At 41.8% G+C, this 12,532-nt stretch overlaps 1 protein-coding gene across 1 annotated transcript in view; it reads left to right on the top strand.

Moving 5' to 3' along the window:
• HHAT (hedgehog acyltransferase) overlaps nucleotides 1-10,311 on the top strand; it is a gene marked incomplete at its 3' end in the record, with an annotated part of 10,598 nt that extends 287 nt beyond the window's left edge. The window contains exons 2-6 of the mRNA XM_009866759.1: nucleotides 1,687-1,754; nucleotides 3,401-3,514; nucleotides 4,996-5,190; nucleotides 6,327-6,539; nucleotides 10,140-10,311. Of these exons, the coding sequence (XP_009865061.1) occupies nucleotides 1,687-1,754; nucleotides 3,401-3,514; nucleotides 4,996-5,190; nucleotides 6,327-6,539; nucleotides 10,140-10,311 (762 nt within the window). The remainder of the gene's footprint in view (nucleotides 1-1,686; nucleotides 1,755-3,400; nucleotides 3,515-4,995; nucleotides 5,191-6,326; nucleotides 6,540-10,139) is intronic.
• Nucleotides 10,312-12,532: the final 2,221 nt, after the last annotated feature.

The following is a 12,532-nucleotide window of genomic DNA, read 5'->3' as shown; positions in this document are numbered from 1 at the left end:
TAATGCTGGGAAGGCCCGTGGCAGGAATGAAAGAATTCTCCTGACCGTTACCTCAAGTGAGTTGAAAACACTTTTGTAAAGAGAAAAAATAATACAAGAGGAGAAGTCCAGTAATAAATGAAGTGAGGAATGGAGCTGCTGAATCCTTTTGGTCATTGGAGAGTTGCACGTTGTTTTAAATACTCCTTTAGAAAATTATTCTGCCTTGCTACTTTTTTTCAACAGAAATAGTAACTTTGTGGTTTTATTACATTTGTGCCCCTGATGTAGCAAAGGGAATAGTTTCTTATTTCTAGTTAGTTATCTTGTTATGGATAATTTATAAAGATTACAGTACTGCTTCTACCTATACAGGTGAGAGCTAAGCAATAAATACTATTTTTCATCTCAGTGTCTCTAACACTGCATCCAGCTGGGTGACCACTGATATGTCAGGATAGAGACTTCAGTGTCTTATGCCTTTCTGAAGGCAAATCACCCTGGGCTTCACTTGGGCTGGAGGTGTTGGACTAGATGGTCTTTCGAGGTTCCTTCCAAGCCCCAACATTCTGTGAAGGGTGTCCTGGTACTTGGCTGTCAGGGAAGAGATGAGGGACACCTCTAAAGCTCATCTTCTTCAATGAGAGAAGTGAAGGAATGTTGGCCCTGAGTTGTTTTTTTGCTTTTCCTGGCTAGTCTTGAACCTTCTCAGCTGCATCTCCTTGGAGGTGGCTGGTTCAGAAGCAGCTGTGCCTCCTGATGGTGCTTGCTGAACCTGGCGAGAGGCCCCAGGGAAGATGAATGCTGCCCTCCGTGGAGCTCTGGGACTCCTGTGCTCGATTGTTTGTGCAGCTTTGGGGTCAGTTTGTTACAAAATACCCACCTGTTCTTTGTGTAACCTCTTGCTAGCTGCTGCAGTGGCTTGGTTTTGGTTCAATGGAGCTATGTAGTGCAGAGGAGGGATAAGTTTTTAAACAACTTGGATAAAACTTGTAGATGAAAAGAAAATGTGTTTTAGTGCATTGGTCCTTTAAGGGAATTGAAGATGGTATTGTCTGATAAAACTACTGCTAGTTAGAGATGCTTGTTAGGGAAATGTGTATTCCCTATTGTTCGGCTGCAGTCAACAAGGTGTTATATGTTAATGGCTCTCAAAAGTGCTTAAATTGAAGGACAGGAGTGCCAGAAAGAAAGGCACTTGCAGTGTGGTGAAGGAAGTGCTGTGTAAAGAGATACCAGGGCTGTAGCCCCGTATACACAGCATGTGTTCTGTGAAGATGGCGAAAGGCTTCAGGGGAATGGACTCTGGAGGTGGCTTCTCTGCGCAAGCTTTGGGCTGCTCTGGCTGTACCGGTCCCTGTCAGGTCTGTGTGTCCCTTCTGCTCTGGTGGAGGACACCATGCAGCCCTGAAAGGGAAAACAAGGATTTTAGCGCAGGTTCAGCGTGATGAAAGGTTTGTCACTGCCTGCTGCCATCCCTGTTGCGAGGGGAAATCAGAGCGTGGATTCTGGGCAGTTCAGTGGCTTTGTGCTGTGGGACAAGCTTGCCCAGTGAGCAGCGGCACGGTGATGTGCCCTTCTCTGGCTCTGAGTGTCTCCGTTGGCAGAGACAACATGGCATCGTGTTGCTCTTGAGCAGCAGATGCCACTCTCTGATTCTCCCTGCTCTGGCTGCTGTGTCCTTAGCAAAGGTTTGTTTCTCTGCAGAGTATGAAGCTGTAATGGACAGAAAGTTTGGGTTGGAACCAGGAACTCTTTTTCGGGACCTCAAAAAGGTAGGATGGATGACCAGTATCAGCATTTTTTATTTTGTGGCAATAATGCTAATGTTGTGTCTCCATATGCTTTGCTCACCTGACCTTCTGATTTATCTTCAGAGGTTTGTAGTAACTTTGCAAATGAGGGTATTTATTGTTAATTTTTGTTTATTTGTCTCTAATGAGGAAGAGGGAATTGCCAGGTGTGCCTAGCTCTAAGAATCATAACCAATGTTTTGTTTCTTCATCTCTGCCTAAGTATTTCTGCTTTGTTACATCACTTAATAATCTGTTTCCTTAAGAGTTATGCTCACCCTTGACATTTCTGTCACTTTCCCATTGCTAGATTGTTTGGATAATGGTTAACATCAGTGAATACATTTCTCTCTTGGTTGCCCTATAGTCCAGCATAGAGAATAGACATTTGAGGTGTAAGGGCTTAAAGAAGTATGGTTGGTCTTAAAAAAAAATAAAAAAATAGTGAGAAAGTTAGCAGCCCTCAACCCTGAACCAAATAAACAACTAATCCACCCTCCCTGCCTTGTTTGTTTTGACTTTGCATCCTTTTGAAGAGATATAACTGATACTGAGAATGACTCACAGAAGACCAGGAATGCAAGTTTGTGGAAATATTTCAGTGTTTAGTTACTTGACATGTGTTTTCAAGAAAATGGTAAGGTAGTTGTGGAGAGAAACTTTTAGTGGGGCTCTGTATGAGATGTGGGGCTACCAACTGATTCCTCTTACCTAATTTAGGTAGAAACTCCATGTCACAGGAATCTCCAGCTGACCTGACTTTATCTGATCCCACCTAGGCTTTGTTGAAATAGGGAGTAAAACTTCTCTTCCAGAAGGGTGCCTTTTCACCCAAGCTCTCAATTTTCCAAGGCACAGTAGAGTTGCTCTCTGAAGCCCTCAGGAGAGGTAGAGGGCACATGCAGGAAAGGCAGTGCTTTTCTTCCTCTGTTGCGTTTGAGAGCTCTTTCTTAAAAGGCTGACAGAAATTGATAAAAGAAAAAATCCTGACTAAACTTTGCAGGCGCTGAGTACAGTCCAAAGCTGTATTGTGTTTTTCTTCCAAAAGGAAAAACAAAGTCCTAAAATTAAAAGGATTGGGACGAGCAGAGTTGTGAATTTACTGTTCTGAAGAAATGGTCAGGGGCAGCAGTAGCAGACTAATTTGTTCTTTCTCAAGAAGCTTCCTGGCAGGGAACCAAAGCAGGGATGGGCTGAATTGAGATTGAACTCCTCGCAGATCCTGACTGCGTCTCTGCGTAGTCGACAGCCTGCTCCCCATATCTCAGGGAGGAGATGTGTGTGGGTGCCTCCTTGTTTGCTTTGTGGTTGGAAAACTCCCATGGTGTTTGTAGGGGAAGACAGTGATTGCTAATTGGTCAGGTTCACTCCCAATGTGGGGCTTTAGGAGTCACAACACCATCCGACACCTTTTTTTGAATTTCACACCATTGGAAGTCAAAATGGAGCTGCCGGAGCTCACTGCTGTAAGCAATCAGGCTGTACTGCTGAAACAAGATGTTCCCCAGATGTTGAGTTCTGTGGTGCTGGATGTCAAACCTAGTGTTATACGGAGATGTTTCTTTGTCCTGTGTGAACACGCTTTTATGGCCAAATTGGCATACTGACCAGTCGTTTTGATGCCCCAGGACCCCATGGACTTTGAGTGGAGCTACTGGATTGAATGGGGAAGGGAACATATACTTTGGCTTCTGGTTGGTCACCTGCTGGTATCTCAAGTGTCCAGGCTTTTGATGGAGAAGGTACGTATGGATTTTCTTTGCAGCAGGGAGTTTCTGTGAGTTTCAGTTTACTCTGGACATGGGAAACTTCAGGCTGAGGTGACTGAATGTGAGAAATTTCATTCTGTGGAGTAAATTCTGTGACTAGGTCTGTAACAAAGCACAGGTGAGGGCAAGTGGATTGTTAGTGTTAGATCTGTGTTTGGAGACTTCAGTGTCCAACCCTTGAAAACCTGTGCTTTGTTGTGAACTGTTAACCAGTGCTTTTTGACTTGTACAAAAAAGGGTGTAGTTACTGCTTTCCAGTGCTTTACAGTGACAGCCACTTGGGTTTTGGCATGATTGTTAAATGATTGCATGATTGTGGGAAATGACTGACATGGTGTCACACCTACTAGTTTGGGGAAGGAAAAGACAAAGGTATGTTCTCCCCTAGATTAGGGAGGCTCTGGATTTTATGCATGTTGCTACAGAAACCCCTTCTCTTCTATCCCTGTGGATACAATTGGGTTTCCCTGTATTGTTTCATCTAGATAGGCTGGATCGCTGGGCCAAGGCTAATTCCATGAGTTTTGGTAAGGCCAAATGTCGAGTCCTGCACTGTGGCCACAACAACCCCCGGCAGCGCTACAGGTCTGGGGAGGAGTGGCTGGAGAGCTTCGAGACAGAGAGGGACCTGGGGGTGTTGATGGACAGCCGGCTGGACATGAGCCAGCAGTGTGCCCAGGGGCACAAGAAGGCCAACGGCATCCTGACCTGTGTCAGGAAAAGTGTTGTCAGCAGGAGCAGGGAGACAATCATTCCCGTGTAATCAGCTTTGGTGAGGCCACAGCTCGAGTACTGTGTCCAGTTTTGGGCCCCTCACTACAAGAGGGACATTGAGGTGTTGGAGAGGGTACAGAGGTGGCTGCCAAGCTGGTAAAGGGCTTAGAACATGTGTCCTATGAGGAACACCTGGGGGATCTGGGGCTGTTTAGTCTGGAGAAGGGGAGACTGAGGGGAGACCTAATCGCTCTCTACAACTACTTGGAAGGAGGTTGTAGAGAGGCGGGGATTGGTCTGTTCTCCCTAGTGGTGAGTGATAGGACAAGGGGCAATGGCCATAAGTTGCACCAGGGGAGGTTCAGGTTGGATATTGGGAAGAATTTCTTTACTGAAAGGATTGTCAGCCATTGGAACAGGCTGCCCAGGGAGGGGGTTGAGTCACCAATGCTGGAGGTGTTTAAGAGACTGGTAGATGTTGCCTTGAAGGACATGGTTTAGTGGTGCTGATAGGGCTAGGAAAAGGTTGGACTTGATGATCTTGAAGATCTCTTCCAACCAAAACTGTTCTATGATTCTATATGTGTTCTTAACCTCATTGACTGTATTTATTTCTACTCTAGACCCTGTATTTATTTCTACTGTAGACCCTGTGTAGGACAGCATTGATATTGAGTGTTTTTTTTCTTTTCTTTAGAAGTATTCAAACTAAAAATTGTCTATTTTTCTTTTTCTAACAGTATAAGCCATGGTGCTTGATGGTTTATGGAATGGCTGCCTGCTGGTTGTTACTAGGAATCAGGGGCTTCGCTGTGATTTTGTTACATGCAACTGTTTCATTTGCTGTGGCTCAGTTTCAGCTGTCGCTCCTGACATGGTTGTGCTCCCTTATTCTGCTGTCCACTTTGCGCATACCAGCTGTAGAAGAAGCCAAGGTAATGTGAGAAGGACTTGTTAACCATTAAATTAACTATGGTGGCATTTGTCCATTACAGCAGCTACCTTTATGACAGTACTATCTCTTCCACTGAGCAGAGTTGGCTTGAAAAACCTTAGGCAGTAGTAGTGCTTTAGTAGCACCAGAACGTTTCTTGTTCTTTGGAGCTGTAATGATACCAATTTAAGGTGCTTTTTTTTTTATTGTTATTTTTTTTGTTTGGCTCATATCTGAGTTGCTTGTTCAAGCCTTATTGGTGACCTTATTGCTACCTTATTGGTGACTGTAGACTTGTGCTTAGAAAGCGGGACTGCCTCTCCTACACTTTGATTTGTACCAAACAAGTTGCTTGTTCACAAGTGGTCGGTGCAAGCTCGGTTTTGCGCTTTCTCTAACAGCTTTTGCAGAGCAGTACAGTTTTAAAGAAACTACTGCTCAGGTCTGAGGAAATGTCCTTGTTGCATTTACCTGGACTAACTGTGCTTGTGTAACAAGACTTGTTGTGCTGATGTTCAGGGGGAGGACAGATGAGTGAGTAGGGTGTCTCGCAGAGAAGAGGAAAAGGCCCACTGCAGTATAGATGTAAAGAGCCAAACTGTGTGATGTGTTTTGGGGTGGTTATTTTGTTTGTTTGTTTGTTTTTGGAAATGAGTATGACAATGGGTGTCAAAAATAAAGGCTCAATAATAGGTTTACATCTTTGAGCTTTCTCAGGAGTGACCAATTCTCTTCAGATCTGAACTGCAGCCTTGGCTTCAGCCCTAGATGTTCCTTGGCTGTCAATAGTGGTGCCAGCTGGTTTGGATGTTGTATTACTGGACCAAATCTGAGAGAGATAATGGCACTCCTGTTAATAAAGCTTTATTACTGTCATAGTTCTTCACAATCTAGCATGTTTCTGAAATCAAGCTGTTGTCTGTCTGGTTGCAGTAGCTCTGGAGGCCCTTCCTCTGTCAATAGCCCATGCTTGTTGTTCTTGAGTTAAGTAGTGCTGTTCACTTCAGATGCTCATTCCAGCTTTAGTTGCTTCCTGCTGCTGGTGGCCCTGGAAGTTACGGTCTGGGTGGACATGGCTATCCAGCCCTATAGAAAACACAACATTGCACCATTATCATCTGGCTTTTTGTCTTGCAGAGAAAGTGGTATGACACGGAAAATGACTATTATCTTCTGCTCTTCACTGTGTCTGTCCGCTGCCTTTTCTGCACTAGCTTCAGCCTGGAGTACTGCTGGCATGGACGTGCCCAGAAGTCATCACACTCGTTCCTGTGGATGCTGGCATATGTGTTTTATTATCCCATGTTCCACAATGGACCTCTTATGAATTTTGATGAATTCAGTAAACAGGTATCAGTGGTTTTTAAGGTCACGCAGTTACAGATTTTCAGTGTGTCTGTGTTTCGAGTGACTTGAGTGAAGAACTAATGGATCATCATCAGTTTTCAGCTGCCAAATCTAGATGCAGACACTGTGCTTGAGGAATAGATTGAAGCACGATAGATTGATGTGGTTTTTCCTCATCTTGAGAGATTTTAATACCAATTGTTAGAAAATGTTAGGTAGACAATTTCATCCAGTTTTCCTCAAGATGCTTAAAAATTTAGTGTGTTTCATAACCCAGTTTAAAGGTAAGCCTGAGTTTCTATTTATTTTCTAGCTATTTGCTTGCTTTATAAAAGTTAATACTGATGAGACTTTCAAACAGATGTTCCTAATGGTAGTCTGTCTGTTGTGCTTTTTGTAATGGTCATGGTAGTGTTGGGTAGATAGTTGGGCTAGATGATCTTAGAGGTCTTTTCTACCTTAATGATTCTATGATTCTTTTCTCTAAGTGAAGTATGCTGCATGTGAAAGGGAAGACTGTAGTTAAAAATCAGTCTGGGTATTTGTGCTAGTATGCCAAACATGGCGTAATACTGAACTTGCATTAGGCTGGTAACTAACAGTGAAAATATGTTTAGTCAAAATAAGTCTGTACATATAGTGCTTGGATGGAAACGGGTTATTAGACTCTGATGTTAGAGAAGGTGGAAAGAAAGCAAAATAGTTTTTTGAAGGCTGGATGATTAATCCTCTCTGACTCGGATCGCTCTTCCATTCTGAAATAAATATTTCTCCTCTTATGAGGTACTTTGAAGAAAGAAAAAAAAAAAGAAAAAGAATCAAAAGCCTACAGAAAAGGAATTTTCATTCATGCATCTATAACTCGTTCTGTGATTTTTCTTCCTTACTAGTGTTTTGAACGTTTTCAGTCTTTTCTTAATCTCCAGGGAGACTAAGTATTGTTTACGTGTCTAAATGATCTTCCACATAATTGAAGAATACCAAGTGTTATAGAATGTGAAGATTGGACAATTTTGAGTGTAGCATTGGGAATTTGACAGTATCCTGGATATCAGCTTTAAGACAGAACTTACACCCTAAGTTCTATTTTACAGGATGTGTTTGTTTGTTTTTTTGGTCTGACATCAGCCAGGGAGGCAATGATGTGGTGTTAACACTCCTCAGCATTCATAATTCTAGCGTGCAGTTGCTAGACTGGATTTTTGTTTTACTCCATCAGGCAGAATAAAAACATTTTCAGCAATAGCTGGCTATTAACTCTGAAACAGATTTTGGAGTTACAGAAAGCTGCTGGTTTATATTTGAAATTCCTGAAGATACCAATTTCTTCTCACGCTGGTGTGAAAACAACTGATGATTTACTTGAAACGCTCTTCATACCTTAGCAAGTTGAGCTGCTCCTTTAATGTGAAAGGCCTACCTGCCTTACTGAAATTTTTTTCTAGTGCCTACTTGGCCACTTTTCAAGCTGGCTTCTACATGACAAGGGAAAACCCCGCATTTCTATTCTTTAATGCTTTGCTTATTTTTTGTCACACCTGAGTGGGAAGTAAAATCACCATTTGTGACATCTGTAGCTGGTATCATTAGGATAAAGTGGATGAGTGGATGTTTCAAACCATAAAACTGCTGTTTCAGTTTGCATATAGAAGCATAGGTGTTTCTTGTTCCTGTTCACGTTTGGAAATTTTCAGTTGAAGCCACAGCACATAGTTTGGGCTCTATGAAGGTGAAAACTGAGATATTCTGGTGGACCCCTGAGTGACAAGTCCTGTGCTCATTTGTCTTCAGTAGCTTTGGAAGATGCAAGTCTGAATATTGTTATCCTGGGCTGGATGTTGTAGGAAAAGTCCACATAGACTTGCATAAGAAACTGTGGTAATTTGTTTTTCACTGTTTATTGTTTTGTAGCTTCTTAAGTATGTTGAAGTCTAACTATGTTCTTGTACACCTAGCAGAGGGAGAGTGGTGTGGTTTTGTTTCTTTTTTGTATGTATGTTTATTCTTTAAGGAAGACCTATGAGACCCCAAGTTAGGGAGCAGCTTGGAGATAGCTGGTTGGAAAAAATGGGGGAAGGGAAGAGTCTTGTATTGAAACTAAGCTCGTCTGACATGTCTCAGCAAAAGCTACCTGTATTCTTGGTGTGAGGATAAAAAGGAAGACTGGGAATGATATGACTCTCCTTGTAGTAGGTTCTTATTTAAATAGGTGCGACCTCTTTGGTTAAAGCTGTAAAAGAGATGGAACAAACTGAACAACCTTAACGTATTTCTTGTTGGTATTTGAAGTGTGTTGTCAGAGCTCTTATGTGAGCAGAGGATATTGCCTTGATAGCTGAAGCTGGAGAAGGGTTTTGAAGCTTGCAGTGCCCAGCAGTTGCTTCAGAATGCACAATACAAGAAGTATGCTTACTGCTGCTATCGGAAAAGACCACCTGCAGAACAGCTTAACTGAAGCCAAGACTGAGATGAGGGCTCTTGCTGAGCATGCTGGAAAGCTGAAGTCCTGAAGATGGAGACAAACTGCTGTATGGCCTGAAGAGTGTAATGCAGTGCTGGCAATTGGCACCCATTGCCAGGCAAAAAAGGAGACTGATACTTTGTCAGTAGCCTTGTTGAACTTCTGGACTGAAGCAAGGTGTAGCAGTTCTAGCCATGGGTTTGATGGCCTGTTGTGCAAATCCCTGCGATTTAAATGGTAGCTTCCAAGCTTTCATCTAACTGGTACAAATGAGGCTTCAAAAGGACTGTCACATTCATTTGTAGGTGAGCAGAGCTAACTGCATGTTAGCTGTGCTGTGTGCTTGCAATTCCGAGGAGGTTTTCTCTGTGCGGATGGGTTGGTTTCTTACCTTGTACGTGCATTTTGGGTGACCAGTTATAGACTGGAGAGGGAAATATTGCGCACACACACAGTGACAGATATACAAAATATGACTAAATTTTTAAGCAATGCTATTTGATTATTTCCTTTCTACTGCAGAATAAGGGTGAAGTAATGGTATGCTGATGTGTTTGCTACAGTTAGCATCCTGAGAAACCTGCCAACTGCAAATCCTGTCTTAGCTGATATTTAACTAGTGCTTAACTGCCGTATGCTCAGCATGTCATGGGGGTCTTGCTGACCTTGGCAATTCTACAGGAGAAAAATGAAGAACTGTCCTCAAATAATCAATCCTATGCAGCTGGTAAAAGTTGGAGGTATTCTAAGAGCAAGCGGTTGTTGTTTCTGTGTTCTGTAGGGCTGCTGCTTGGAAAACCTTCTTCACAGCTGTAGTGTCTTTAAAGTTTTTTTTGATTATTTCTAGAGGCTGATGAAGTTACAGAAATTAGTCTTGTGTCTGGATTCTGTTTGGGTTAACAGCACCTGGCCTTTTCTGCAGCCGTTTATGTTTAGCCTCTTGATTTCTACTTCTTACTGAAATTGGGAGATGGAGAGACCCATCTTCTCTTGAGTATGTAAGAAATTTCCAAATGGTGTAATTGAATGATCCCCTAGTAACAGTAATGAATAGCAACTGAAACTTAAAAAAAAACTTCTCAGGATAAGTATGTGAGTAAAACAGCCAGTTATGTGCCATAATTTCTGGATTTCTTTTGTAGATGATGAGAGAAGAAGCTTTTAGTCTGAAGACCAATCTTGGCATCCTAATTGTGGGTGTAATTCGTATTTTCTTTTGGTGGTGCCTGGCTGAATTGATGATTCACCTCATGTATATCCATGCTCTCTGCAGCAGTGCTCCACCATTGGAATCTGCATCATACTGGGCTTTGGGTGAGTACAGAAATAATAGCAGAAATTTTCCTTCTATCCCTCCATTCAAGAACCTTAGTCTACTTTTCTTTCATGTCCATCTGTAGGTACTTAAAAGTAGTATAGTATGGACAGTCACTGTCAGAAAGGTGATCTGCAAACTCTACGTAACAGGTAGATCCTCGAAGAAGCCTACAGTTGGTCTTACTGAGCTGCTTTCTATTTTCAAAAAATATTCTGTATCTTTTTCTAATCTGTGTGTCTAAACTTTGTTCTAAAGTGTTTTCCCCTCTCCAAGTCATAGAAGTAGACACTTAAAAAGGATTTATTTAGTGTAGGGATGGAGGAGATTAGATGTTAACAATTGAAGTGTTTATTGGTCTTCTGTTTGGTCTTTTTAGTTCTTACTCATGCTGGAAGGTAAAATTACAGTACTCATGAGAAGAACAGAGGGAAGGAATTAGTAAAAAAAGGTGGCCTGAAAGTAGCAGCTTTGTTTTTCTGCTTGACTTTCCCCTCTGCCCACTCCTAGCAAACTGGTATTTGAGCGGGAAGGAGGAAATGAGCACTAACTAATGTAGCATAAAATGGCAAGGGCTTTCTATGCTGGTATCTAGGTAGACGTATGCTAACCTTTAAGCAACTGTTGTGTGTGGTGTGTTGTTGTTTTGTTTTCTCCACTGTCCTGCTATGTGTATCACCAGGTAGGAGGAACAAAAGCAGAGAAATGATGTGCCTTAAAATTGGATTCTGAAAAAGCCTAAGTGACTGCTGAATTAAGTGTCTCATTGTATAAGTAAGTAATAGGAATCAATGCCTACACTCATACGGTTCTGTCAAACATTCATTGCAGAATCCTGTATGATGAGGAGTCTGTGTACTGGAGAACTCTTATGTATTGGACTCTAGTCAGCAGAGGGCAATGTGTGTGCTCTCTGTGTGTGTGTGTATATCTGCATATCTACACAATTAATATTTCAATATATATTTTTTATATTAAAAAAAAGACCAACAGCAGATGGAGAGCAGAATATAAGAGGCTTGCTCTAGGGTTCATTCTACCCTTCCTGACTCAGTCACTGTTTAGAAGGTGGATTCTGAGTTTTCACTTCCTATTCAGAATGTTAAATACTGATGAATTACCTCCTAGTGTTGTCTGTATGCTTGGCAGAAAGCTGGCCACTGGATGATAAGGCAGGTGAGGCTACAGAATTAGGGACAAAATATTCTGGCTTTGGTGTTAACTACTGGATTCCTCCCTGCCTTCAAGACTACTGATGTTGATTTTAAAGAGGGCAAAAAATTACTTCCCAGACAATAGCTAAGAAGGCTGTATATTTGATGAAATAGAGTGTTATATCCTAAGAATTAAAATGCACTTTGAACAGGAGATTAGAAAAGGCTAAAATGCATCAAAGCAACAGGCGATGAAAACCAGTGTTAAAGCAAGTCTGGACTGTAAAGATGTCTGATTATAACATGACCATGTGACTTCAAATGAGTTTCCTGTGAAGACCCTCCTTTTAGGAGAGATGTGTTCAAAGTGTAAGCCTACTCTTTTTGAGCTTTGTCTTTGTAGAATGAAAGCAGGTATTTTAAAATACTCTACAAATTGAGATTTTTTTGCAACAGAAGTTTGTCTCTTAAAATGGTTTCTCTGCAGGTTTTATCACAATGATTATACAGGTCTCCTTAGACTCAAACCAGTGACAGGTGGCTGTTGTGACTTCCTTTAGGGAGCCACTGATACACAAGTAAGGGGTACTGGTAATATTTTTCTAGCAATCCTTACCTGATCCTTATGGATCTTACCATGCTTAATATCCTGATTTGAGCTAAGCAGAGTCACTGTTCAGTGACTTAGGAGCTGAGAAGTAAAAGTCACTGAACAGAATTGGTTCTGTTCAGCTCAAACCAGGACACACATATACACCAATTCTTGTACAAAGCAAAACATTCTGTATTATTTTGCATTCTGTATTATTAAAACCACTTACATAAGATAATAGTCTTGAGACCAAGGAAGCAGCTTGTTGTTGTCTTAGCAGGGTTAACTACATGATGTATTAACCTTTCTGCACTGCTGGATGCTTTGTTCATTTTATTTCCTCTTTAATAACGGCTTCAAAGCAGCAAAGTTGTATTTCTGGCCATGATAAGAGAAGCTAGTTGCATCCACATCTTCCATAACTAAATAAAGAGAAAAATATTATGAGGCCTCTCCGGAAGGATACAGGTGACC

The sequence above is a fragment of the Apaloderma vittatum genome, unplaced genomic scaffold (assembly GCF_000703405.1).
Source record: "Apaloderma vittatum isolate BGI_N311 unplaced genomic scaffold, ASM70340v1 scaffold24453, whole genome shotgun sequence".
Lineage (NCBI taxonomy): Eukaryota > Metazoa > Chordata > Aves > Trogoniformes > Trogonidae > Apaloderma > Apaloderma vittatum.
This window is presented reverse-complemented; position numbering and strand designations above follow the sequence as displayed.